At 46.9% G+C, this 26,411-nt stretch overlaps 1 protein-coding gene across 7 annotated transcripts in view; it reads right to left on the reverse strand.

Annotated features, from left to right (window-relative positions):
- Positions 1-6,067: 6,067 nt before the first annotated feature.
- The window catches only part of ATG13 (autophagy related 13), a 52,914-nt gene continuing 32,570 nt past the window's right edge, over positions 6,068-26,411 (reverse strand). For 6 of the 7 annotated variants that reach the window (XM_054971184.1, XM_054971188.1, XM_054971187.1 and 3 more), the window contains 6 exons: positions 24,777-24,916; positions 23,335-23,452; positions 22,979-23,056; positions 22,737-22,853; positions 12,896-13,024; positions 6,068-9,164 (listed from right to left, as the gene is read on the reverse strand). In XM_054971184.1, coding sequence (XP_054827159.1) covers positions 9,087-9,164; positions 12,896-13,024; positions 22,737-22,853; positions 22,979-23,056; positions 23,335-23,452; positions 24,777-24,916 — 660 coding nt within the window. In that variant the 3' untranslated portion in view covers positions 6,068-9,086. The remainder of the gene's footprint in view (positions 9,165-12,895; positions 13,025-22,736; positions 22,854-22,978; positions 23,057-23,334; positions 23,453-24,776; positions 24,917-26,411) is intronic. The other variant, XM_054971185.1, reaches the window with a different exon arrangement.

Below are 26,411 nucleotides of genomic sequence, written 5' to 3' on the forward strand. Positions count from 1 at the left end.
TTTAAATGTGGTGATGGAGTTTAAATGTGGTGATCACATCCTCCGACAGTGAGTGATGTCGGGTTGACCCAGATGCCTCTCAAGATGTGTGCTTCGTTTTCTTGGGCTTCTTGGCTGGCAGTTCTGATGCCGACCTCGGCTTCAACTTGCACTTCGAGGATTTTCCTGTCGGATCCGAAGTTGGAACTGATGGCACTGAACTCGAAGGCTTGCCAGTCAGATTTGATCCTGAAGCCGATCGTACAGGACTCAACACTTTGTCCCTTGGAGCCGATGCTGGAACCAATCTCGAAGAAACTATGGAACCAGCTCTCGAGTGCCATCCAGCAGTTGACGTCATCAATCCTGCTCCTGCCCGATTGTGCTGCCAGCTCCTTGGTTGAAGGAGACTTAAGCACCTCTTCCGCTTCCAGCACTTTGTTCCACAACAAAGCCCAAAGAACATTGGCTTCTGTCATGCCTAGCCTTGGGAGTAAAGTTCTGGCAGATTTTACGTCGTCACATTGTGCCCCTTACCCAGGCAAAACAGGCACAGGTCATGGGCATCAGTATGGGTCATTTTCATATTACACTGGAAGCAGTGCTTGAAAAGTGCCTTAGAAGACATAGCGAAGCAATTAAGGCAAAAGGGGCAAATCTGGAACGCGTCGTCAATCAGGCCGAGTCAATGCACACCGAACGATCGTAGTCAAAACCAGCAAGCGATAATCGAAGTCAAAAACAGTCCGAAGGTCAGAATCACCAAAAAATTCACCAGAAAAAACACTACCAAATGGAGCTCAACAGTGAAGTTCCTCCTCAAGCAGCGGCAAGAAGCGAACTGAGGGAAGGGGCTGTCGCTCGCTGTTGAGTCACGTGATTGTTCGAGTGGGAACGGTTGCTGTGTCACGTGAGCAACAGCCCCTTTGGAGCTCTAGAAAGCGTTGAACAATACTCTGTTGGCTGTCCTGCACACGTGCAGTCCATGTAGGGCTGCACAGAAGAACGAAGATGACTGTGACACTGAGAGATCTCTGTCTTTTGGTGCTACACCTCTGAAGATGCCAGCCACAGCTGCTGGCGAAATGTCAGGAACTACAATGCCAAGACCATGGCTATACAGCCCGGAAAATCCACAACAACCATCGAAGATGAACTCATCCGCAGCTATGGATCTGGATGTCATTAATATGCAGATGACACTCAACTCTATATCTTGTTATCCAGGTCCCAACAGGATGCAGTAGAAATCCTGGATCGCTGCCTGACAGCTGTGGTGAAATGGCTGAAAATGGACAAATTGAAATTGAACCCAGACAAGATAGAAGTGATGCTTGTTGAGAAGGTAGAGTTCTTGAAGGCCATTGTACTCCCCCTTTGTCTGACCCTTGCAGATTCAGTTAAGAGCCTAGGGGTTATACTGGATCAAGTTCTACTACTAGAAAAACAAGGTAGCCGCAAAAAATGCTTTCTACAACCTCACTCTAGCTTGGAAGATGGCTTCTTACCTCGACATGGCCAACCTGGCCACTTGGATCCATGCTATAGTAACATCAAGACTTGACTATTGTAATTCACTGTACATAAGTCTCCCGTCTTAAGTTAACTAGGAGACTCCAATTGGTGCAAAATGCTGCGGCTTGACTGTTATGAGTGAGCAAGAGTATGAACATCACTCCCATCCTGCAATCACTCCATTGGCTACCTATCAGTTACTGTGCTCAGTTCAAGGTATTGGTTATCACATACAAAGTTCTTCACAGCCTTGGTCCAAAAGGTCCATACCTATGGGACTACCTTCCTCCTTATGTTCCTCCACAGCAGCTTCGCTCATCTGAACAGGGTCTCCTGCAGGTGCCAACCTGCATATGGGTAAAATCAACAGCAGCCTATACACGGGATTTCTCTGTGGTGACCCCTACCCTATGAAATGACCTACCTGAAGAGGTCAGGAGAACCCCCCCCCCTCCCTTCTGGCTTTCTGCAAATGACACAAAATCAAATTATTCAAAAAGGCTTTCTACTCAGATAGGAGGGTTGTATTGTAGGGAGGGGGTCGCAGATGCTTCACTAATGAGTTACGGACCTTAGACTTCACCACTATGTTGCCTTACTTTAAATAGGTGCTCCTATGAGCTACCTGTGCTTCGCGTTGTCTAATATCAGTTCTAAAATTACTTATGTTCTGTGTCCAGGGCTGCTCCCCCTGCCCCCCCGCCGGCTGTCCCGACGCGCCCCCCCCTTACTGGCGGGGCCAGCATTCTCCAAGGGCCCGAACGGCGGCGAGGGGTGGCGACGTTGTGGCAGGCCTGTGGAGAGGCCCGTAAAGCAGCCGACTGGCGCGCTGCCACTGCCGGGCCGCTCCAAGCGCAAGGAGAAGCGCCCGGCGGCGCGGCGCATTGCTGGGAGGGTGTGGAGGGTCGTTCGGCTCCTGGGCCCAGACCCGGGGAGGGTGGGCACCGGGCTCCTTTCCGGGCAGGGGAAGCAGGCGCCGGCTGGCGACCGGGCCCAGGCCCCAGACGGGGAGGGTGGGCCAGGAAGCCGCGGGCGGAATCCTGGCTGGGGAACTGCCCTCTCTGGCCCACGATTGGCCAGGAGCCACCTGGGAGGGCTCCCCAGTGTGAGAGAGGGCGGGATGCCCAGCAACTCTGGGGTGGGATTGGCCCCACCAGGAGGGAAGGCACGGCGGGGGTGGACAGGCCGGGGGAGGGCCAGTCAGAAAAGTCAGGAGGGAGCACCAAGGGGGAAAAGGCAAGAGGGAAGGCAGCTGGGGAGGAGGGAAGCTAAGGGGAATGGTGGAGGATGAAGGGGGTGGGATTAAGAGGCCCTATAAAGGGGAGGAGGCCCGATGACGCCAAGGAGGAAGAGGTGGGCTGGAGCAGGCTGGTGAGAGAGACGGAGGCTCCCAGACCCACGGGCAGGAGACAGACTCAGGTGGCGCAACCCCTGTCCCTGCCCAGTCTGAGGCGGAGGGTACCCAACTCCCCCCCCCCAAGCCTAGTAGGACGGCAGAAGGTGGGAGAGGTGTGGCCGGCGGGGCAGGGTCTCACATTCTGTTTCAGCATTTCCTCAACTCTGCATTGGATTCTTGCTAATGCTGTCTTTGTAAACTTGTATTTATTTACCCATGGCATGGTTTATGGAAATGTCCTTGATACTGACTGTACTAATTTCACACTGTGTAATCCGCCTTGAGTCTTAGTGAGAGAGGTAGACTATACATGACATAAATAAATAAACTTGATGACTGATGGAGTATACAACAAAGAATGATAATAGTTCAGTGATAAAAGAAACTAAGAGAAGTGATAAGGTTCTAAAAGGAGACAAGACTTAATTAACATTATTTCTGTTCCAGAGCTATGAAATGTCCTAAGAGTAGGAGTAAGGATCTCTAGCTCTACTTGCTGTTCTAATCAACATTAATTGGTGATATTCTCAGGGACTGTAAATAACTGTTATGATTCAAAGCCAAGTCAGTCATACATCCTGTAGAAATTAATGAGAATATTACTGAAACAAAATTGTCTCACTCATGTCCATGGGACTAAGCATGATTTTCTCTGTATTTCAAGTGTTTCTCCCACTCAACAAATGTCCCAATGTGTGGTAACCATCAATAAGGGCTGTCTTACGCACAAATATGTCAACTAGTTATGTTTGGCAGGAATTTTTGGTCCGAGGTGTACACTCATTTGGATCTGGATGGCCCAGGTTAGCCTGATCTCATTGGATCTCAGACAGTAAGTAGGGTCAGCCCTGTTAAGTAATTGTGAGGGAGACCACCAAGGAAGGACACAGCGGGCAGGCTGTGAAATGTCTTAAGAGTAGGAGTACGGATCTCCAGCCCTGCTTGCTGCATGCATCACTGTTGCTGTAATATAAAATCTTACTATATAAAAGGAAAATCGTGTTCCTGACAACTCACTCCCCCTTATCCCACACCGGCTCAAAGTGCCAAGGGGGTGGCAACGTGTGACTTACCATTCGTGGCTGTCTTGCGGCTAAGTGTGTTGGGTTGGGGAAAGCAATGGTGAACTACCCTGTAAAAACTTCACTGCGAGACTCTGCGGATCTCTCTCGACGCGCTATAGGACAGAAAGGCCTGGAGGGGGACAATCTACGGAGTAGCCGAGGGTCGGTCGCGACTGTGTGGCTTGGAGCGGATCGTACAACTCACTTCCTACCCTGGTGCGCCTACAGAGGGTGCTGCCGTGGAGGGAAGCCCAGACGAGGCAACTCGTCCCTCCAGAGAGCAAGCTGCGGCAGAGAGCCCAGGCCAGGTTCAGGCATGGAGCAGGTGGCAATGCCTGCCCACCACCTTCACCCAGCTGGGATCAGGAGCAGAGTAGGTGGTAATGTCCACTTCCCACCTTCACCCAGCTGGGATCAAGAGTGGAGCAATTTCCAATGCCCACCCTCTGCCTTCACCCAGCTGAGATCAGGAGCAGAGCAGGTGGCAATGCCTGCCCCCCTTTCACTGGCTGGGATCAGGAGCAGAGTTTGAGGCAATGCCCTCTGATCTTTGCTCAGAGCTACTGGAACGCTGTTGCAGGCATTCCCCCTCCAAATGAGCCCTGGACCTAGCGATCAGCAACTTGGCTCGTGTGCCCACAGAGAGGGCTCTGCGTGCCATAGGTTCGCCATCGCTGACCTACAGGCTGTGCCACCTAGCTCTGTATAAACACAATTACTACTTGTTCTTTGCCTTTGGATTATGTTCCAAAGGTCAAAGAAAACAGTCCAAATTTAACTGACAGATGATACATGAATTGTCAGCTTTTTGTTTATGCAACTAAAAATAAGTGAGAACAAGAGTTTCTGATCACGGTTGGATATGAAATTGACTTAATGATTTTTTACCCCATCTGCTCTAAGCTATATGGTGTGCCTTACTTTCTTCATTCTCTCACACCTCCCTCAATGACAGGTACACATTGTGGCATAGAGCTGTTCTACAGATACGTTCCTCTACATGCTTCAACCAGGAAGAATTAGTTTGTCAAAAATTGCATCAAGTAATACAATTCTTTACACATAATTGGCTTATTGCACAATAAACATACATGTTTTTCTCTTACAATTTTGTTGTTTCGATGTTGCATTTTCCCCAGAATTCAGCCTTTAAGAGATACTGGGTAAAAATGTGATATTTTGGTCACTGTGTTCATTATGAAATTATAATGTGGTTTATCCCTGTTCCATAGCTAATAAACAAATTACTCTATCCCTACCATTTTGTGAACCTTAAAAAAAACTTAATGTTTTATAATCACTGACTAGCTTTCAGTATAGACTGCCCCCCAACTTACTGCATGGACTGGATGTTACGCAATATGTACTATGCACTAGTTGGCAAGAAATCAGGGGCACTCCACCCTCCCCTGGAACAGTGAACTAGAGTGAAAAATGACCAAACGTTTCTGACAAAAGATTACACTAAGGTGAACTCTTGACTCTGTTGCTACACTCAACAAATGGGAAACTGACTGGCTTTGTCTATTAAGAACACTTCCAACCAGTAGTTTAAGATGACTACAGGAAAATATAGAAGCAAGTTGAACAGGAGACAAATACAGAAAATAAGCTGTTAAGATAACAAAAAGGAATAACAGAGAAAGCCAGCCACATATTCAAACTAAAAGATTATCTTCTATTAGCACTCATTTCCTGTAGGGTGGCTATGAAGTAGCACTATTCTAGTGCAATGATACTGCTATTAAATAAGCTATGAAAGATGCGTAAAGTGATAGTAACACATACACACACACATATATGAAAGAAGCAGCTGAGTACAGATGTCTTATCTCCTATAAAATATTGACATACCTTGCGAAAAGGTGCATCCCCATTTATAGTAGGCAACCCTTGCCTCACTCAATCTCATGTTCATGCCTCTTAAAACAGAGCATATATCCTTCAAGATATTTATCTAACTCTTGCATGAACAATTTTGGCACACAACACACTAAACAAAGGGATGTCCAAAATCAGTCCTTATGGGAAAAAAGGTCTTGTCTCATTAAAACTTCTCAGTAGGAAAGACATATTACAGAAGTTAATGTAGGTACTCTCACTGACAACTGAATTAATAGTATACATAAAATTTTATTGGAAGTTATATGAATACATGTTGATGTACTCTAGAAATTATTTCTAAAGATGTAGTTTAGGACCCTTCTCCCTAAGCATTTTAAAGTTACCAGCTACATATAAACTCACTAATAGGTTTATGTGGTCAGTAAAATATCTGTCTATAGTAACTGGATCTCTTCTACAGCAGGACTGATCTAGGCTGCTAAACTAATGCATTATCTAGGCAAAACAGAAAAATAATTTACAACAATCAATGTACCAGCATTCAGAAAACCACATAGAAAGCAATACATACAACTCTCATGTTCTGAATGCATAGATAAATTTATACGTGTTGGAAATAAATGCTACCAGTTGTACCTGGGGGGTAATTCTGCTCTGAGAGCTTCAGCTGTCAGCCTGGGCAGTTAGAATACCATCTGGGCAAGCAGTTGTGGTGTCTAACATGTGTCATAGCATTTTGGTATGAAGATAAGGCAGAACTACGGAGGCAATGCTGTGATATTGGAAGACAGACTAGTAAGACGAAGTAACATACATAGCAATCTAGTTTGGCAGCACAAGATACAGCCTTCACTTGATCCTTACAGCACGTATGCCTGTATCTAGTTTACAACATTCCAGCTTACAGCTGTCACAACATTCCATAAAGTCCTGAATGAGTACCCTGGCTGCTGTCAGAACTATGCTTAGATGAGGATGAGGTCTAAACCAGAACTTTCACCTCTCTGAACTATCAGGGAATGGATACAGTTTTCTTGCATTCACATTCCAGCCAGGTTATGATGATGAGGCATTTGTCAAGGCCCCAGAAGCATGCAGACTTATCAAACAGGTTTGCAGCATTTCTCTCTGGCAGATTCACTAAAAGCCTTTTAGAGTAGTGTTGGTATCACACTTGGTAATGACAGCTACTTAGGTTTGAAACTGAATTTGACGGTGAGTTATTAAAGATGGGTGCTTTGGGTGCCATGTAATAGCATTTCCATTATCTGTTTTAAATATAATTTGAAATACCACTTTATTCTGCTTAAGAGAAGCCTGAAGCCTGTTACAGTCTGAGAACTGGCAATACAAAACATCACCAAACTAAAAGGCAAAAATTCAAAGCTCATTTCTATGTAGCAGCAGGGAGCAGAATGCTCCAGAGGCTACATGAGTAGATAATGCCTCTCTCTTAAAAAAACAAAACACAAACAAAACCCTTTTTCATCTTGATGAACTGAGCCATGTAGTGGGGGAAATTAAAATCTCACTGTTTGTATCAGGATGCTGCAATAGTCTTTCAAGTCTAAAGAAGTCCAAGTCATAAGAAAGTCTATGTTAATAGGCGTGAGTATGGAAGGGCTGAAAGGGGTTTGATAGCTTTTGCTAGGGAAAGGGAAGAAAGGATTGTGCCCAGAGTCCAACTTATCCCTGAGCTCATGCTTAGGGTCATATCTCTTCCCTATCTCACATTTGGTGAAGGATACAGAGCAGGCAGATCAAACATTCTGCAATGCCAGCCAATCACATTGCTTAACAGCAAGCCTATTACAAAAATAAAACTTTTAGCCAACCAAAACTAGCAGATTAAAAAGAGTGCCACAAACCTCTTAAAAATGTGCTTCCTTGAACAAGATACTTTCTAGCTAACTGTAGGTCATAGCAAGCTTATTTTACAAACATGTCAGAAACAAGCTTTTTAGAAACTGCCTGCAACTCTGCTGCACCAGCATGTGCATATTATTTGTCAGTCATAGATTTCCAAATGGCAGAGTTGAAATAAAGGGCTGGATCCGATGCAGAATCTCTGCTGATGGAAGAAATTTCCATCAATGCAGCAGGGTTTCTCTGCTTCCCACTGAAGCCTAATATGGCCTCAATAATGCTGCTCCTGGGGGACAGGAGATGACTGCCAATAGCATGAAGGGAGAGATGAAAAACAGTGCCTCCCACCAACAGTCATTGGCAGAAATTTTCCACTGGATGCAAACCAAAGACCCTGGAGGGATCACTTTTCTGGAATAACCATTTTTGTTCTGGTTTTCCCATGGTGGGTACTTTTACTATGGGATAAGGTTGTTCGGTACAGCAGTCTTGAAGTGACAAAAGATGGAGCAACCTGTATGGCTATGTAACAAACATCACATACAATTTTTCTTTAAATATAGGTTTCCTTTACAGTAATAAATATTTCTCATTTATTTTATGATAGAGCAGCAAAATTTAAGGTGGGGAAAGGAAGGAACTTTAGACAGACCCCGAATTAAATAACCCTAGAGAATTAGGATCCTAATTCATATTTACAACTGTTGACTCTAGGCAGAGCCTATGAACTGAATCTTCCTCAAATCCCAGATTCTGTTTGTGGCCTTATTTGGATTGTGTTAGTAGGCAAGATGTGGAAAACACCTTTTAGCTTTTTATGAATTAATTCCAAGTTGAACATCAGGCAGGAAAACAGGCCCCACTCACTTCCTGTTTCCAAACACTTATCTGCAGCATTATGTCTGTCTTGATTAGGGTACTAGAAGTAGACAATAGCCTCTTGCTTCTGTGTCACAACTGCACTCACAGGAGCCTGGCCAGTTCTGCGGAACTGGTGTTTGCATTCATACCAGACAATTGTCCAAGGCTCACAGGACTATTATATTCAATGTTCTTTTTAATTTGTTTTACTAAATGTGGCCCTGTGAAAATCAATACTAGAACCATACATATGGAGGAAGAGGCACTGCAGTCTCTCTCTCTACACTGATGAGAGAACTAAAGGAGAAAAAAGCTTGATCTTCTCATTTCCTAATACTATGTATTAGACATGAACCCCAAACCGGGAGGAACAGAAGCTATGCCCTTTCCAATGCCAAATCACTTGGAATTGTATCTGCATCTGACTTAAGAAAGCAATCAGAGCTTATATGAACAGGGTGGGGAAGAAGAACAAGACACTAAAGAAAGCAGAATTTATAGGCACCCTCTTCCAGGATGTCCGAGAGGAAGTTCACTGCTGCTGTAGTAGAGGAGCAGCTTTACTGTAACGTCTCTACAAAGGCATCAAACTCTTTGACATTTTTCTCGTGGACAGCCAGTTTCTCCGGCAGCGAGTCCTGTGAAAAAACAGAAATTCTAAACAGGGACAAATAACCTGATATGAAGGCGAACTTGAAACCATGCACGGAGTCAACAAAGAGCTTCTCATGCCAAATCATACAATGATTTTAGCTCAGCAGATATCCCAACTAGAGGTGGGCATGAACCAAAATACGAACAAAAAACCCCCATGAACCAACCCGGTTTGCGGTTCGCGAACCAGTGGTTTATGGACGCTCATTTCCACAAACTTCCACGAACTGGTCTACTGGTTCATTTGGTTCGTAAACACTAATGCCCCTTTCCCTGCCACTTCAAAGGGGCATTTAAACCTGCTGATCAGCTGCTTGTCGGGAGATCCCCAATGAACGGCTGATCATTTAAACAGGAGTTCTGGCTGGCCAGGCAAGCCCCGCTGTTTAAATGGCCATTTCCCCGTCACTCAGAGCGGTGGGGAAATGGCCATTTAATCTGGGGGGTGGGGCTTGGACAGCAGGCTGGGAACTCCTGGCCAGCCAGCCAAGCCCCGCTGTTTAAATGGGCATTTCCCTGCTGCTCGGAGCGGCGGGAAATGGCCATTTAACCTGGGGGGTGAGGGTTGGCTGGCCAGCCAGCCGGGAACTCACAGCCGGCCAGCCAAGCCCGGCTGTTTAAATGATCAGCTGCTTGTCGGGGATTTCCCCGACAAGTGGCTGATCAGTGAGTTTAAATGCCCCTTTCCCTGGCCAGCCAAGTCCCATCCACTCTTTAAATGGGCATTTCCTCGCGGTGCAGAGCAGCAGGGAAATGGCCATTTAACTCGGGGGTGAGGCTTGGCTGGCTGGCCGGGAACTCACGCCTGGCCAGCCAAGCCCCGCTGTTTAAATGATCAGCTGCTTGTTGGGGATTTCCCCGACAAGCAGCTGATCAGTGGGTTTGAATGCCCCATTCCCTGCCACTGCCAAGCGGCCGGAAAGGGGCATTTAAACCCCGCGAACCATGACCCAGTTCGTGAACTTGCCCCTGGTTCGTGGCGTTTGTAGTTTGTGGTTCATGAAAATGCCACAAACCGCAGAGTTTGGTTTTTTTGTGGTTCGTGCCCATGTCTAATCCCAACAAGCACATACAATTTCCCACATGAGTAAAGTGTTGTAAATAGAATCTATCATGAGCCTAAGCCCTGCTCCTGGGGAAGGCGGCAGGGAGAGACTATGTGTGCATCTATAAACACTCACTAAGTAGGACAATTAATCTGTCAGCCATTGCTAAGCAACTAGTATTATTTTCTGGTGTTGTCTAACATAGATTAATAGAGACAAATTAATCCTTCTCTTAAGTAGCCAACATTGTTGTGGACTCTCCTTTTTTACCTGACTAGTCTAGCTGCAGCAGGTTTTTCATGATCCAGATATTCAGAGCATGGCAAGATAATTTTTGCAGGGAATAGGTGGCAACACTCCTTCCACGGGAAGGAGATGCACAAATACACAACTCTTCAGCAGCCAAAAGTAATACAGCAAACTTAAAAAATGGTGTAAATACAATAAAGTACGTAGAACTTTGCCTAATGTGAACCCAGAGTTTCATAGTACAAGACAAGAGGAATGTGGAAGTAAGACAACAGATGTTGCTCTGTTGCTGCCCAGTGTTTTACTTATCAAGTCAGTCTCCTGGTTTATCAAGCTGCAACTATTCCACCTGCTGCTCACACTTAGCTACTAGATCTTATTCAGACAATCCATTCAAAGCATGGCTCTAAGGTATTTTATGCCTTGATTAAAAGCATAACAGTAACATCATATAATGGAGTTGCCACTCTCCAAAATTCCTGAACAAAATGGCATTCCCACCACATATGTAGGGTCATGCCTTCCTGCTTGCAAGATCTCCAACATAGAGGGCTCAACAACCTGTTCATCTGATTCAATTTATGTGGTGTTAAATACCAACTGGACAACAACTTGTAAAATTGGAGTTTAATATTCCAACAGCTAGATTTGTTGGAAGGAGAATTCCATATATGTTTCTAATCAGATTCCGAGAAAACCCATTTTAAAGAATCAGACCATTTTTTTTGGTATGGCAGAGGGTCTTTATGTATCACCCTTAAAAATAATTTGTAAAGGGTTGAAATCCTACCCTGTTTACCATCTTCCCCATTCCAAATCATTTCCTCAAAAGGAGTTAGGGCCCGAAGCAAATCCTTGGACCTGATCAGCTTGGTGAACAGATGTTTCAGCTGAAGATATCTAAACCAAGATATCCTATTTCTGAACCTTTCTTCCGCTATAGATTTTTCAAGAATTGTCCCATTTTCAATCCAATTAGTAATCAACAACATCCCAGAGTCTTTCCATTCCCTAAACTCACTTAAATCTTTTCCTAGGGGAAACCACTCTTGGTCAACATGATGGGTCTTTCATTGCCATACTTCCCAGAATTTTTCCTATTGGATTTTTGGCCCAACTCTGTGCTAGATAGGAATACCAGATCTCTTGTTTCGATATGAGTTGCCTTTGCTCATCTGGTCATTGCTGGGAATTGGAAATCCCTCAAAGGCCCATTGCTAAAAAAATGGTATTAGAAAATCTGGGAGCAATATTTGATGGGTAAGATTATGCACAATCCGTTTTTTGGAAACTTGCATATGGCAGTCCCTTTATTTGAATATGATGAAATATGGAAACCAATTTTAGATGTTTTAAATGCCGAAGAAGTAATTCCCCCAATGCAACAAAGTTTAAATGCTTGTTTATTGTAATTCTTGGGTTTTTAACAATTTGCCAAGAGTGGTTTTGATAATGTCTTTTATGGTTTAGTTTTAATCCCTTTCTTGTTTGTATTGTACAGTTTTATCATTTCTTGTATTAAATTTGGATTTAAATATATATATATATAATGGAGCGGCAAAAAAATCTATAATGGAGTGGCAATGGGAGAGAGGAATATATGAGTATGTATCCTATACCCCTACCAACCTCAATCTGTGCTCCTTCTCAAGAAAATGTGCCAAAGGCATATCAAGGGATATTTTAAATTCAAGTTTATTATTATTTATACAGTGTCATCAGTATAAATGGCACCTCAAGCGTTTTGGTCCCTAATTCTAAGGAATTTACATTCAGAAGTAAAAAGGGTTAACATCCTCTTTTCCCTGTAAAGCAAGGAAAAATTCTAACCTGACATCTCAGTAAAGATTACACCCTATTAGGATTATGAGATTCCTTGATGTTACAATGGTACCTTAGAGCCAGCATGCAGCAAAAGGATACGCTTTGCAAACTAAGAGCTTGCACAAAATACCCTTAATAGTAGCTGCAGGAATCCATCATCCTTACTATACTAGACCTACTTTTGCCTGATTCCAAAGGTTTGGAGTCTGAGGCATATAGACATCTACCACAATAATTGTAATAGTAGTTAGCATTTATATAGCCCTTCAAACACTCTAATGGGCTTCAGAAATCCCTACTGTAAATCTATAAGGTAAGTCAATATTATTATGCTCCAGTTGGAGCGGGGGGAGGCTGAGAGAAAGCTGTTTGTCCATGGCTATCTACTGAATATAATCTTACAGGTGAGGTATGAACTAGGTATTTACAGTTTTGCAACTCATCTCTTTACTGTGCTACAGTAAGTCTCTTAACATGCTTGCAAATCACCTGTTCATGTAACTTCTCTCCTATTTTATAGGTTTAGGTAGTTAAGCATTGAAGCAAACACTGTGGGAACCAACGTTCCTTGCAAACCGAAAACAAATTTTCCATACCAGATCTTCTGCCATGGATTGTGCCCCAATATCTATTGAGAGGCTGCTAAGTTGAGGAGGATTCTGAAATTCACGGTAAAATGTCCCTAGGTCCATTGGGAGAATGTCATCTTTAGAAAATGCTGGTTTCTAGAATGAGAGAGAAACACGTATCAGTCAGCTCTAGAGATGGGCATGAACCTAAATATTAACCAGGTCATTTTTTGTATCATCGGAGGGCATTTCTGATGAACTGCGATGACTTTTAGGCTGGTTCATTTGGGTCGTATTTGGTTTGTGATTCCAGACAACCTGGCACTAATCAATCTATTCCCTAAGCAATGGAGGAGATGGACGTCTACAGAGCTTCTGCAGCTCTGGGAATACCAATGGTAGCCCTCAAAAGCTGGAATGGCAGCTCACAGACAGCTCTATATATCATCCAGCTCTCACCCCCATGGTTTCACTTTCCAGCAGGCAATGAGAGAGGGAGGAACTGCTGCTGGATTTTCAGTGAGAGGGCAGTTTTTGGAGCTTGTGGTGGAGAGATTCTATTAGACTGATTACTTAGAGCACCTGTCCTAGCTGGGAAGGTGCCAGGCTGGTGGGTTAGGGGCCTCTTCCCCACCCCAGTCTCAGGGCCACTGCCAGGCTCTGAGGCCAAGCCTAGTGGGTTCCTCAGCTGAGGGCTCTTCTTATCACCATGAGGGTTAGAGTTGGGGGCTAGGGTGGCTGTGGGGGGAAGAAGTCCCAAGCTTGTCCTGCTGGCCCACTGGTGCCCAGCACTAGTGGGGAGGTCTCAGAGGCAGCACCTCTTTTTCAAGATCTGCTTGTGAGGATCAAGGAGGAAGAAGAAGAGTTCTTAGCATTACTAGAGGAAGAATAGCTGCTAAAACTTTTTGAGGAGGAGGAGGGATCTCAGGGTGAGGAATCAGGGGTTCGTGGAGAAACCTCCAGCTCCTCCACATCCCAACCTCTTGGGGCTGCCCCTGCCTGCAGGCCACCCCTCACTCCATCCTCCCGGCCCATCCCCACACCTTGGTGGTTAAGCCTCTGTCCTCCTCCTGACCCACCAACTCTCAGTCCCCGTTTCAAACCCATACTTAGGCAGCACTTCCTAACCCTCCCCAATGACCCTTATGGGGCTTGTTGCTGGTCCTGCAATGCCCTGATGAATGGGGGCTCGGACCCCAAGCACCTGTCATCCACCACCCTCCATCTGCAGAGGTACCATCAGAGTCTGTTGCCTCTGGAGGAATGAGAACCATCCAGCAGGGGGGATGAAGAGGGCTTCAGAGCAGGGAAAAGGGGAACGGGAGTCCACCCCGAGGAAGAAGACTCGCACTGAGGGTACTGGTGGAGAGGGGAGGGGGGAGTAGATGCAATCAGTAGCTTCTGATAATGGGATCAGTTTGCTTCTGATAATGAAATCAGTTACTTCTGATAATGAGATAACCATTCATAGTCCCTATTCATCCAAGCCTGAGTCAAATTTACATATGAATTCCAATTCAGCAGCTTTCCACTGGATTGTTTTTGAAAGGTTTCTGTTGAATTGCAGTGACCTTTAAGTCACTGTGGTGTTCTGTTGTTAGTTCCTTTAGGTTTGTCCTGGAGCAGGCTGTTTCTGGGTACTAAGTCTGGCCCTGTCGATTTGTTTCCTCACTTCATGTAAATTTGACTCAGTCAGGCTTGGATTGAATAGGGACTATGAATGGTTATCTCATTATCAGAAGTAACTGATCCCATTATCAGAAGCAAACTGATCCCATTATCAGAAGTTACTGATGGCATCTACTCCCACCTCCCCTCTCCCCCTATATATCTGACCAGTTTCTTCTTACCCTCCATGCATCTGCTGAAGAGAACTGTGATTCTCGAAAGCTTATGCTACAGTAAAGTTGGTTAGTCTTAAAGGTGCTACTGGACTCTTTTCTATTTTGCTACTACAGACTAACACAGCTAACTCCTCTAGATCTATGACTGAGGGTACTGTAGGTGGGAGTGGAACCTCCAGGCAGGCTACCCTTCAGGAGGTTGTTCCCTTGGGGTCGTTAAAAGAAACAGGCGGAGGACTCAGGTGGTAGGCACTCACGTGGTGGCTGAGATGATTGCCCTGGACAGACAACCTTTGTCTATTGTGGAGGGTGTGGGCTTTCACCAGCTGCTGCATCATTTTGCCCCCTGGTTTACAGTGCCCTCACGACAGACCGTTGGCCGGCGATTCTTGCCCGCCATCTACCACTGTGTGGCAGAGTTGGTCAGGAAACAGCTGTCAATGCAAAAGGATGGACTATGCACTTCACAATGGATCTGTGGAGCAGACATCTGCACAGCTACCTCGCCCTCACTGCCCACTTGTGGCAACTGAAGACCCTCCAGAGCACCAGGCACAAATCAGGGCCCCGGGAAGAGGGAAAAGCCCTGGAGCTACGGGTTGGTTCTGCTCCAGGCGCGGAGGAACATTGCCTCTGCAATCAAGGCTAGACTGAGGAAGCGGGAGCCTGTGGGGGATGTTGTCCGTGGCTATATGGTCACGGATGCAGGTAGAAACATGTTGGCAGCCCTGAATGACACATCCCTTGAGGGCATTGTCTGCATGGTGCACAAGCTATACCGGGTCATGAGGGATGCTCTTGGACTGGGTAGCAGCATCAAGCCCACCTGGGACCAGGAAACAATGGACATGCGCGCAAGTGGGCATCTGGCTGCCCACTTTCCCCACAGCATTACTTCTTCCAGCCAGCCACGAGAGGCAAGGGGAGGGAGGGGATCCCGAACACCAGCTTTTCCAGGACATGGCCACTTGTTGGAACTCCACTTATGTGATGATAGCTCATCTGGTGGAGCAAAAAGTGGTGCAAAATATTATGTCCTCTGTGCCCATTCTGCAGGGGGAAAAGGAGCTTGGCATCAGCTTCATGGACTGGCTAGCCCTCTCCCAAATGGTCCGTGTCCTGAAGCCATTTCAGGGCCCCACTGACCTCCTCTGCTCCTACAAGTCCAGCCTGGGACAAGCCATCCCCCTGATCCACAGGCTTGACCGGGCACTGGCCAAAGAACTGGAGCAAGGGGAAGCTCTTCTCCCCAGGGTCAGGGACTTGGTGAGGAGGTTGCAGGCATGTGTGGCTGTTTGCTTGCATCGTCTCTGAGAAGAGGGGGCATACAGTCTGGCCTGCATCCCCTGTATAAAGGGCAGCATCGCCATGCACAAAGATAAGTTCCAGTGATTGAAGAAGGACCTCCACAAGCAAAAAGATGTGGCTGGCAGGAAGAGAGCATGGAAAAGGGGTTGTTGGCAGAAGAGGCGAATGAGCCCAGAGCCCCAGGCCATGAGAGCCCACCCAACAGGGACCCCCCCACACTACTGGTCCTCGATGGTGAGCTAGGAGGTTGGTGGCATCAGGGAGTCTACGGGTGCCCTTGCAGAGGACTAGGTGAAGGTGATGGTGCGAGAGTACCTTGCCAAGCCCCCCCGAGCCCCCCAACCCCAATTCCCCTGGAATATTGGGCACGCAAAGCTGTCATCTGCTCTGTGGCCATGAACATCCTCTCCTGCCCCACCCACCAGTGTCCCGAGAAAGTGGGTATTCTCTCACCTGGGAGACATCCTCCATCCCCACTGCTCATGCCTGGACCCAACCAGGGTGGATCAATTGGCCTTCATAAAGGTCAACCTCCTCCTGCTAGGCTACTCATCCCTGGACCTTGGGAATATGAACATCTAGGATTCCTCCTATAGGAAGGTAACCTTGCACCCCCACCAACATGTCTGGAGGTATCAGGGCTCCGACCCCACCCCAGTCTCTGCGGCACCGCCAGCCTCATGGGCCAAGCCTAGTGGGTTCCTTGGCTGAAGGCTCCTCTTTACAGCACCTGTCCCGGCTGGGAAGGTGCCTGGGTGGTGCCTCAGGGCTCTGACCCCATCCCGATCTCTGTGGTACTGCCAGCCTCAGGGGCCAAGCCTAGTGGGTTCCTTGCCTGAGGGCCAACAGAGTGCTGCCTTACCAAACATAATGCCGATTGCACCATGAAGGTTAGAATGCAGGGGGGGGGGTTAGACTCACACTGCCAAACAAAAGAAATAGGGGAAGGGCTCAGGAGGTGGTCACTCATGTATTGTGTAGTGACTGAGATGATTGTCCTAGATGGACCAACTTCGTCCATTGTGAAGGGTATGGGCTTTTGTCAGGAGCTGTGTCATTATGCCTCCCCCCGTACACCATCACCTCGCACAGGGCTGCTGGCCTGTCCTTCCCAGGTTCGAATGTATCCCCTGCTCCCCGAAAGCAGAGTTTTAACAGCATTTCCTATGGGACCACTGGTGGAAAGCTTCCCTTGCAGTTGCCCGATTGGTGAGAGGGGTTCTGGGCTGGCGGTTGCCACTCTTGCCTAGAGGGAATGGGCTTCCCCTTTGTGCCTTTCTGCTGCCTCCTCCAGCAGAGAGTCTTGGTTGTCCTGAGCTAGGCTCCAATCCGTCCCATCTCTGTGCCATTACCAGCCTCAGGGGCCAACTCTGCTGGGTTCTTGTGAGGAATCACTGAACAATCAAACATGTGAACTGCATCATTATGTAGAGCAAGGCAATTTCAACCTTCTTCTCCATGGGTCCGCTGGTGTAAGGCTTCGCTTGCAGTGACCCTGTTGGTGATATGGGTTATGGTGGTCGTCGCTCTCACCTCAAGGGTATGGCTTTCCCTTTTTGTCCCGTCCTTGCCAGGTGTGAACGTACCCATGTACTCCTTGATCTTCAACAGCATCTTGTAGGCTTTGGCCACTTCTGTACCACTGTATCTTACCATGATTGTGTAACATTATTATGTGGGTCGCCTTGGGCTTCCTTCGTGGCCACCCCATCAGTGAAGGGGGGTTTGGCAGTTGCCGACTTCCTTGCTGATGGAAGGCTTTCCTCACAGCCATCCTGTTGGGGAGATATATTCTGAATGCTGTACTAAATCCTTTCCAGATGCGAAAGCAACCCCTCTCCTGCAAGGGGACATTTAACTGCCTTCCCCCTGGGTGGGAAAGGCTTCTGTTGTGCTCAAGGCTAGGGACGTCCATCCCGGGTGCTGGGACGCCAAGGTGGCTCATTGGTTGGTCAGGTGGTCCCACAGAGGGCAGGTAAGCAATAGTCTGAGAGCCAAACGCCAAGCTGAAGTCAGGAGCCGAGAAGTCAGTCCAACAGAGAAGTAGGCAAGTGAGAGTCAAAGATGAAGCCGAGGTCAGAAGCTGTGAGTTCAGTCCAAGAGAGGGCAAGGTATAAGGCAGGATCACAAGCTTCCAGGCACAGAGCTGCTGGTCTCAGGGAGCGGCAAACAAAGTTGCCACTTTTATGCTCAGGTCTGGGTAAGAGAGCCAGGGGCAGGTGTTTCCTCTTCGCCTGATTGCAGCGCCTCACTCTCTGAGATCAGCTGTCTGATGCTGAGCCTAGAAGTGTGTGCTCCTGCATCTTTCCCAAACAGCCTCTCTCCCTCGGTTCCTCCACCTTGAGGCTGGCTTGGGTCTCCTGGGTGCCAGTTCCTCCTCCTCTCTGCGTGCATCCTCACCCCCAACAGCTTCACCAGAAGGCCCTGGCTGCATTGCCTGCCGCTCCATCAAAGGCTCCTCTGGTGTCACAGCTGGCTCTGCTGCCTGTTCTGCTGGCTCCTCCCTCGTTTTCTGAGGAGGACTCACTGGCAGGTGGTAAGGAGCCAGGCCAAGGCTGGCCCACAATAGGTTCTCTTTCGGCCACTCTGTCGATGAGGTGGGTTTTGGGCACTGACACCCAGAAATCCATTCTCTTCCAGTCATAGTGGGATTTTGGCCCCAGGGAAGTCTTGTGGGCCACACCCCATCCCAGGAGCCTGTTGCCCCCAGGGGCCCGCAGGGAAGATGGATTCTGCTGGTAGGCTTCCGTCGTGGTCACCCCATCGATGAGGTGGGTTTTGGCGGTCACTGACTTCCTCGCACACTGCGAATGCACCCCTTTACACATAAGGGGAATTCAAGTCTCTTTCCCCATGGATGCAGAAGGCCTCCCTCGCGGCCACCCCGTCGGTGAGGTGGGTTATGCCAGTAGCTGCTGCTTCTTCCCTAGATGGGATGGTCTATTGTCCCTGAATCCCTGATCCTTTCCATGGGGGGGAGCCCCCCCCGTAAGGGGAATTTTAACTGCTGCAACTGGTCATGAGGGATGCTCTTGGGCTGGGTAGTAATCAAGCCCACCTCGCGGCCACCCCATTGGTGAAGTGGGTTATGGCGGTCCGCTTTCACCTTGAGGGGATGGGCTTCTCCTTCTGTCCCCTGTCCTTTCCAGGTGTGAATGCACCTCCCTGAACTGGGGAATTTTAACTACTTTCCTCCTTGAGTCCTCCCATACCATGGGCAACCAATGCCTGCCGTCCCCTGGCTGCATCCAAGCAGGGAGACTCAGTTGTCCATAGCTGCGTTCGTTCCAGGAGGTTCTGATTCTGAACCCTCTCTTTGGGAAGTCCTTGCCACTAGACCATCCAGGGCTTCAACATCCCAAACACATGATGATGTATCCTCCCACATTACCCACCACATCCCATCACATATTTAACCCCCTCCTCATGAGTCCACTCAATAATTATCCACTTTTGTGGAGATGGATTCTGCTGGTGGAAGGCTTCCCTCTCAGCCACCCTGTTGGGGAGATGGATTCTGGATGTTGTGGCAGCATCTACCCAGGATCTGGTTCATCATCAGTAGGCTTCTAATTTCAGGCTTCCATGCTCCCTGACCCATTGGGAAAATGGTTTCTGGGTGTGGCTAGCTGCTCCCACCTTCCAAGGCCTTCTGCACATCCATCCCCTCACCTACCTCGTTGGGGAGATCAGATGGAGTCCGCTTGTGGCAGGCCTCCCTCGCCACCACCCTGTCAGTGAGGAGGCTCCCAGAATTTTAACCTCCCCTGTCAGCCTCTGGGGTCAACAACAGTGGGTTCAAGAGGACTCACAGAACATTTAGGTGTAACCCCGCCTCACAAGGGCAAATGTAACCTCCTTCCCCAGGGGTCTGCTAGTGGATGGTTTCCCTTGCGGCCACCACGTTGGTGAGATGGGTTCGGCTGCTGACACTCGGAAACATGCTCTGCCAGACTCAGTGGCTTAGCATTAGCTCTACGGACTGGCAAGCCTTCTTGCAAATGGTCCATGTCCTAAAGGCATTTCAGGACACTACCAACCTCCTCTTCCCACACAGCCACATTGGTGAGGTGGGTTTGGGTTGATGGGAGGAGAGGAATTCTCCATAAGGCGAATTTAAGTCTCCTTCCCCCTGGTCCACTAATGCCAGCTGCCCCAGGCTGCATCTCAACAGTGGGAGTCGGTTTTCCAGAACCAGGCTCCAACCCCGCCCCAGTCTCTGTGCCACTGCAAGACTGTCATCTAGTGTCAGGCTCTGGACTACCCCTACTTCCTTATGGACCACTGGGGTCCAACCTCTCCCCTTTTTAACTGCCTACCCCAAGGGTGCTCCTGTCCCCTGGTCCACCAATGCCTGCTGCCCATGGGTGCAGCCCAGCACAGAGACTTGGTTGTTCCAAGCTGGGCTCCGACCCCTCCCCAGTCTCTGTGCCACTGCAGGACTTGGGGGAGAAGTGTCTTGGTGGGTCAGGGCTATGGCCCGCCTCCTGTCTATGCCAGGTGCAAACACATCCCCCCCTAAAGGGGAATTTTAACTTTCCTGGGGAACGCTGCCGTTCTGTCGCAGCCACCCCGTCTGTGAGGTGGGTCTTGCCGGTGGCCACCACCACTCTTCTGTATGGGAGACAGCCTTTTGTCTCCATCACATTCCCAGGGAGGAGACGACCCCTCGTTAGCGGACTTTTAACTGTCTTCCCTGATGGTGGGGAGGGCATCCGTTGCAGCCACCCCATCTGTGAGGTGGGTCTTGCTGGTGGCCACCGTTCCTCTGTAAGGGGGTTGGCCTTTCGTCTCCTTCACGTTCTCTGGAAGGGAGGTGCCCCCCTCCTTGCAAGGGAACTTTTAACTGCCTTCCTCGATGGTGGGGAAAGCATTTATCGCAGCCACCCCGTCTGTCAGGTGGGTCTTGCAGGTGGCCACCACTGCGGGGGACAGCCTTTTGTCTCCATCGTATTCCCAGGGGGGAGGCACCCTCCCTCACGCAGGGACTTTTAACTACCTTCCCAAATGGTGAGGAAGGCATCTGTTACAGCCACCCCATCTGTGAGGTGGGTCTTGCCAATGGCCACCGCTCCTCTGTACACCTCCTTTACGTTACCTGGGGGAAAGGTGTCCTCCCTCACAAAGGGACTTTTAACCACCTTTCCCAACCTTTGGGAAGACATCTGTCGCAGCCACCCCATCTGTCAGGTGGGTTTTGCTGGTGGCCACCACTGCTCTTTCATCCATGTCCTTTTCTGTGGAGGGGGGTGATGCCCCTCACAACAGGAATTTGAACTGCATTGGGGAAGGCTTCGATCGCAGCCACCCCGTCAGTGAGGTGGGTCATGCTGGTGACCACTTCTCTTACGTATGGAAGGGGAGGATGTCCATTCGTACATGTTCTGTTTCCTGTAGGGGAGACAGCAGCCACTGCAAGGGGACTTTGTACTGTCTTCCCCAAGGGTGACGAATGCTTCCATTCCATTGCAGCCTCCCCATCAGTGAGGTGGGTTCTGGAAGAAGGAAGGGAGGCAGTCCATTGACCGTCTCCCAGGCCCACAAGGAGGGAGTGGCCACTGACATAACCCACCTTTACTGTGGAGGTGGCCACCTTGCAGGCAACAGGGGGGTGTTGTGGGCCACCCCCACCCCAGGAGCTTGTGGACCTTGGGGGAAGGAAGGGAGGTGGTCCGTTGACCGCTTCCCGGGCCCACAAAGAGGGGGCGGCCACCCATATCTGGGGGCCATCATTCCTCTCTCAGAGGAAGATTCTCTAACTCCATCCTGCAACTTTTTGGTGCAATGTATTTCAATGAAGCCAATACAAGTCAATTGGCATTCGTGGCTCCCATTATATGAAATGGACCTTTCCTGGGGGCACTCACTTTGGGGGTCTATAACTCAGAAATCCAAAATGCAATCCTCGTCAAACTTGGGAGGGTAGCTGGAGGAGAGCATGCTGAAGACTCCCTGTGAGTTTGGCATCTCTGACTGTCATGGCAGCTGTTCTAGGGCCTCTGGAAGTGACAAACCACGAACCAAATGAACCAGTTTGCAAACAGGGGCAAGTTTGTGGTTTATGAACTGCGACCAACCATGAACTGGAACAAACCATCATTTTCCCGGTTCGTGCCCATCTCTAGTCAGCTCTACATAACAGGCCTTTACTATCATAGTTAGCAAGAAACCACTGATGAAATACTTGTAATCGTTTCATCCAGTAGTTCCACAGTGTACTGCAAAAATCTAAACATTTTCATCTTTATTTCCCCATCAAAACTCATCACATGGGTTTCATATGAACCACGTAAGCATCTCAACTGTAGAATACCTGCTTAGCTAATTCTTTTGCTTTACTATAATCTAGCTGATAAAGGGTGATCTGTGGTAATCAGTCTGCAGATAATACAGTTGAAGCTGGACCAGATAACATCTGGTTCCAGTGTTATGACTCTACAACAGACTTACAATCTTCAAACCTTGTTGCTCTGAACTCCATAGCATTTTCTAGTGTTAGGATACTGAATGCAAAGAAGCAACTCAGTACTGCATTATTCTTTTGGCCACCAGAGACATCTATCTTGGTTGTGGTATGTTGTTTTTAACAGGACTATTCATAGGCCCCACTGTGGTTCCATAACAAAGCCTTGTTCAAGCTGTTAATCTTGGTCTAGCATTTAGATTTTGTTTTACTAAAAAGGCCTGTATATGCATACAGGCTTGCAGGAACTTACAAAATCAACCATAACAAAATCATCATGGATGTTTCCACCGCTGCTGCCACTGGAGCCCACCGAATGTAGACTGCCTTGAAGAGGAGATTCAAATTCTGGGGAATCAGGAGGATTCACCTTTGGAAGAAATCAACACACCCAAACAACAGTAATAGGAAGTTAAGTAGATGTGCATTAATATTGGGTCAGATGTTAGATACAGTACTGGGAAAACAATTTTGATAAGGCCTGTCATTTCTTACCATGGGATCATTATCTTCCAATTCAATATTCTTGGGAGCAAACATAGCAAAAGGAATGTCCAAACTGGCCATAGTCACCTGAAAAGTTCAAAAGACAAATTCTCAATGTCTTAGTCAACTGCTGTTTTTTTTTAACCTAGCATGCAACATGCTGCTGTAAATCTTTAAAGGTAAGAGCACTGAAAGTACAGTCAACCCTGAGATCAGAAATAACAGAATCCAAAGGGTACATAAAGTAATTCAGTTAACAGCCAATACAGTAGCAGGGCATGTTGTCGACAATGCAACATTTTGCCTCCTTTGTCATGAAAAATAGCATATCATGAAGTTGCTACAAAGAAATTAATTCCAAATACCTGATTGATAGGTTTGTTGACAAAGGCTCCCACCTTCCTGACAAAGATAGTCTCCAAGAGATCATGTGGAGAACTGCTTTTCCCTTCACTGCTGTTAGATATTGTTTCTGTATCCTCACTGAGAGATGAAAGAGATTGTCCAAATTATTTTTCATCTTATTCTTCTGACTCCACACTAGCACTGGTACATCTACAAAACTCAATTCACGGAGAATATTCTCCTACCATTTTCTGTGCAACCATCATATCAGAATTCTTGTTCACTTATTTTTTGGTTATTATTTCAATGTATGATTTCTTTGGGGAGCCATCTGAAGGATATTTTACCATGTTATTTATTTATTAAATTTTTAAAATGCTGACTTTCAACCCAATGAAGGGTCCCCAATGCAGTTAAAGATCAAAAATATTAAAACAAGTTTTTAAATATATATTAAAAATAGTAATTAAAGAAATACAAACACACATAAATGGGAAGAAGGCTCAATGAAGGAATGCTAAACAAAACAGATGAGTCTTCACTCATTAGGGAAACAACAATAGAGGGGGGACATGTCTTTAAGGAACAGTAGACACTTCCAAGGCCTTTGGTGTGATATGCAAGGATGCAGCTCTTGGTGTAGAGGGAAAATACAGCACATCAATGGGAGTTCTAACAAAGAAATGTGAGAATACATGTATTGCAAACACTACTAACTCCCCTGGGAAAGAAATTGCAAAAGGTAAATCTATCAGACTAGTCTGGAGTTATAAAAAAAAGCTCTTGTTATGGGAAAGAAAACTACTAGAGAAAGGCACATCTTTGTCAGAACCTGCAGTTACACTGTTGTACCTGCAGTCAGTTTTAGGGATAACAGAACTTTATGACTGAAGCTGCAATTCATTATTACCAACAGCAACTCCAATATGCACTGCCAGAGAAATGCAACAAAGTAGAGATATACCAATATCAGGAGCAGCTAGACCAAGGTGCCTCAAAGCATGAAGTGAACCTCCTGAGATGGTCAAGCAGTTGCATGGCAAGGCCTCCTCACCTTGTTCATTTTTGTATAGAGGTTAACTGTCAAACTAGGCAAAGCAGTTTATAGTACCATCCCCCAGTTTATAGTACCATTTCTCCATGTTTTGTTCTAGGTTTTGGGAAGGCTTGCTATAACAAATTTTGAGAACGGCATCAATAAGACATCTTTGTAACAGGTAAATTAGGTTCTGTAGATCATACAGCTTCTTGTAAAATCTCTCTGATAAGAGAAAGGGAGATAAAATAATTCATATCTGTATTTCCTCTACTTCCCAGACAAAAGTTAAAGCTCCTCCAGAGTTCTTCCTCACCCAAAATTACTGATCTGTGTAAAAACAAAACAGCTTATTTCCAAACCATTTTTTTCTTTAAAAAAACCAGTAATAGTATGAACAATTAGGGGTGATGGTAGAATACCTACCTACTAGATGGAGTAACCACAGAGTAATGGCCTCCCTCCAATGGGGTGCACATTACCATTCTCTCATGCTCAGCCTGACTGCCATGCACTGGCTGGCTGGGAATCAGGGGCACTCCACCCTCCTTCCCTGGAACAATCAACTGGAGTGAGAAAGAAAGACAAAATGAGATACGTTTCTATTAACTTAGCAAAAGATTACATAAAAGGGAACTCTTGGTTCTGTTGCTTTCAAGACAGTGATTAATTGCCTTTTAATGATATGTAACTGACAGCTCAGATATGTGCTAATCTCCCAACAGGGAAACTGACCGAGTATGTCTATTAAGAATACTGCTAAGAAGTAAAGAAATCTGAAGAGGACTGCAGTCAAATATAAAGGAAAGTTGAGAAGGGAGCGAGGCAAATACAGAAAATAAGCTGCTAGAACAATAACAAAAAAAGTGAGAAATAACGGATAGAGAAGGCCAGCCAGCAGTTCTGCGTTCCCTTCAAATCTAACTACAATCCACTCCAGCCTTCTTTGGCCGACTGTTCATCAACTTTCAGAGACTGTGGCTGCAAATTGTTTGATTTGTATGTTCATGACTGGGCCTAAGGAGGTTTATGGTGCAAATGAAAATATCACCATTTTTGTGAGGTTCCTGCATTGGATTCAAAGTAATTTTTGTGGGAGGATTAGAATGTATTTATTCCATGATTGTATATAACATCTTTATGTCCACTTTGTGCACAGTCTATATTTATGAATGCATGAGACTAGACCACTGAAAAAGGCCCTAGGCCAAAATGCGCCTGCTTCTATATATACAATGCTAGATGTACTGTAATTCCTAGGGGTGTCATTTCCCCACCTGGGGTGGGGGGTCCCCTGCTCCCTCCCTCCCCCTCATCCCCACTTACCTAGCCAGTGGAAGGGGGTGCTTCCCAGGGTGCCCCCCCAGGTGGAGTGGCACAGCTCCCTCCCGCGCCTACAGCGGCCCAATTCGGGCTGAATCACACCCCACTGCAGGCCGATTCGGCCCCCTGGTGAGCACTCCCAGGCCACCCTTTGACCCACATGGTGACATAATTCCTGGAAGTGACATCATCGCGCAAGCCAGTGCATGTGAAAAGAAACACAGGGATGCAGCAAGGTAGGTGCCAGGCTTCTGATCTCCCGGCGGGGGAGTCGGGGACCAGGCAGGCAACCCTAGTAATGCCTGTATATTTGGAAACTATTTCAGTTTACAATGATATTGTAGTAATATGATGAACCACACTGTGACTGTTTTAAACCACATTTTTGTATTTACTATGCGATTAAATTTTTATATTGGTTCTTTACTTATTAGTATTAAATTCTGAACACTACTTAATTTTGTCTTTGGTTCCAACCTTTTCAGTGACCTTTCTTTTATTGGGTTGTGTTTTTTCCTCTCCTTTTTTCTTTGCTGCACATAATATGAAGCTCAGTTCTAACTGTACTCTAAAAGTAATCTTTGGACAATAGCATAAGAAATCAAAAGTCTAAGAGGTGATTTTCTTAATAATGATTATGTTTTCTTGCTTTTATATTATCTGAATTTATACCTTGTTCATATAAATGATTTAGAACTATGAAATATCCAAATACCACCACCCTTACACTGAGTATGA

The sequence above is a fragment of the Eublepharis macularius genome, chromosome 2 (assembly GCF_028583425.1).
Source record: "Eublepharis macularius isolate TG4126 chromosome 2, MPM_Emac_v1.0, whole genome shotgun sequence".
Classification (NCBI taxonomy): Eukaryota; Metazoa; Chordata; class Lepidosauria; order Squamata; family Eublepharidae; genus Eublepharis; species Eublepharis macularius.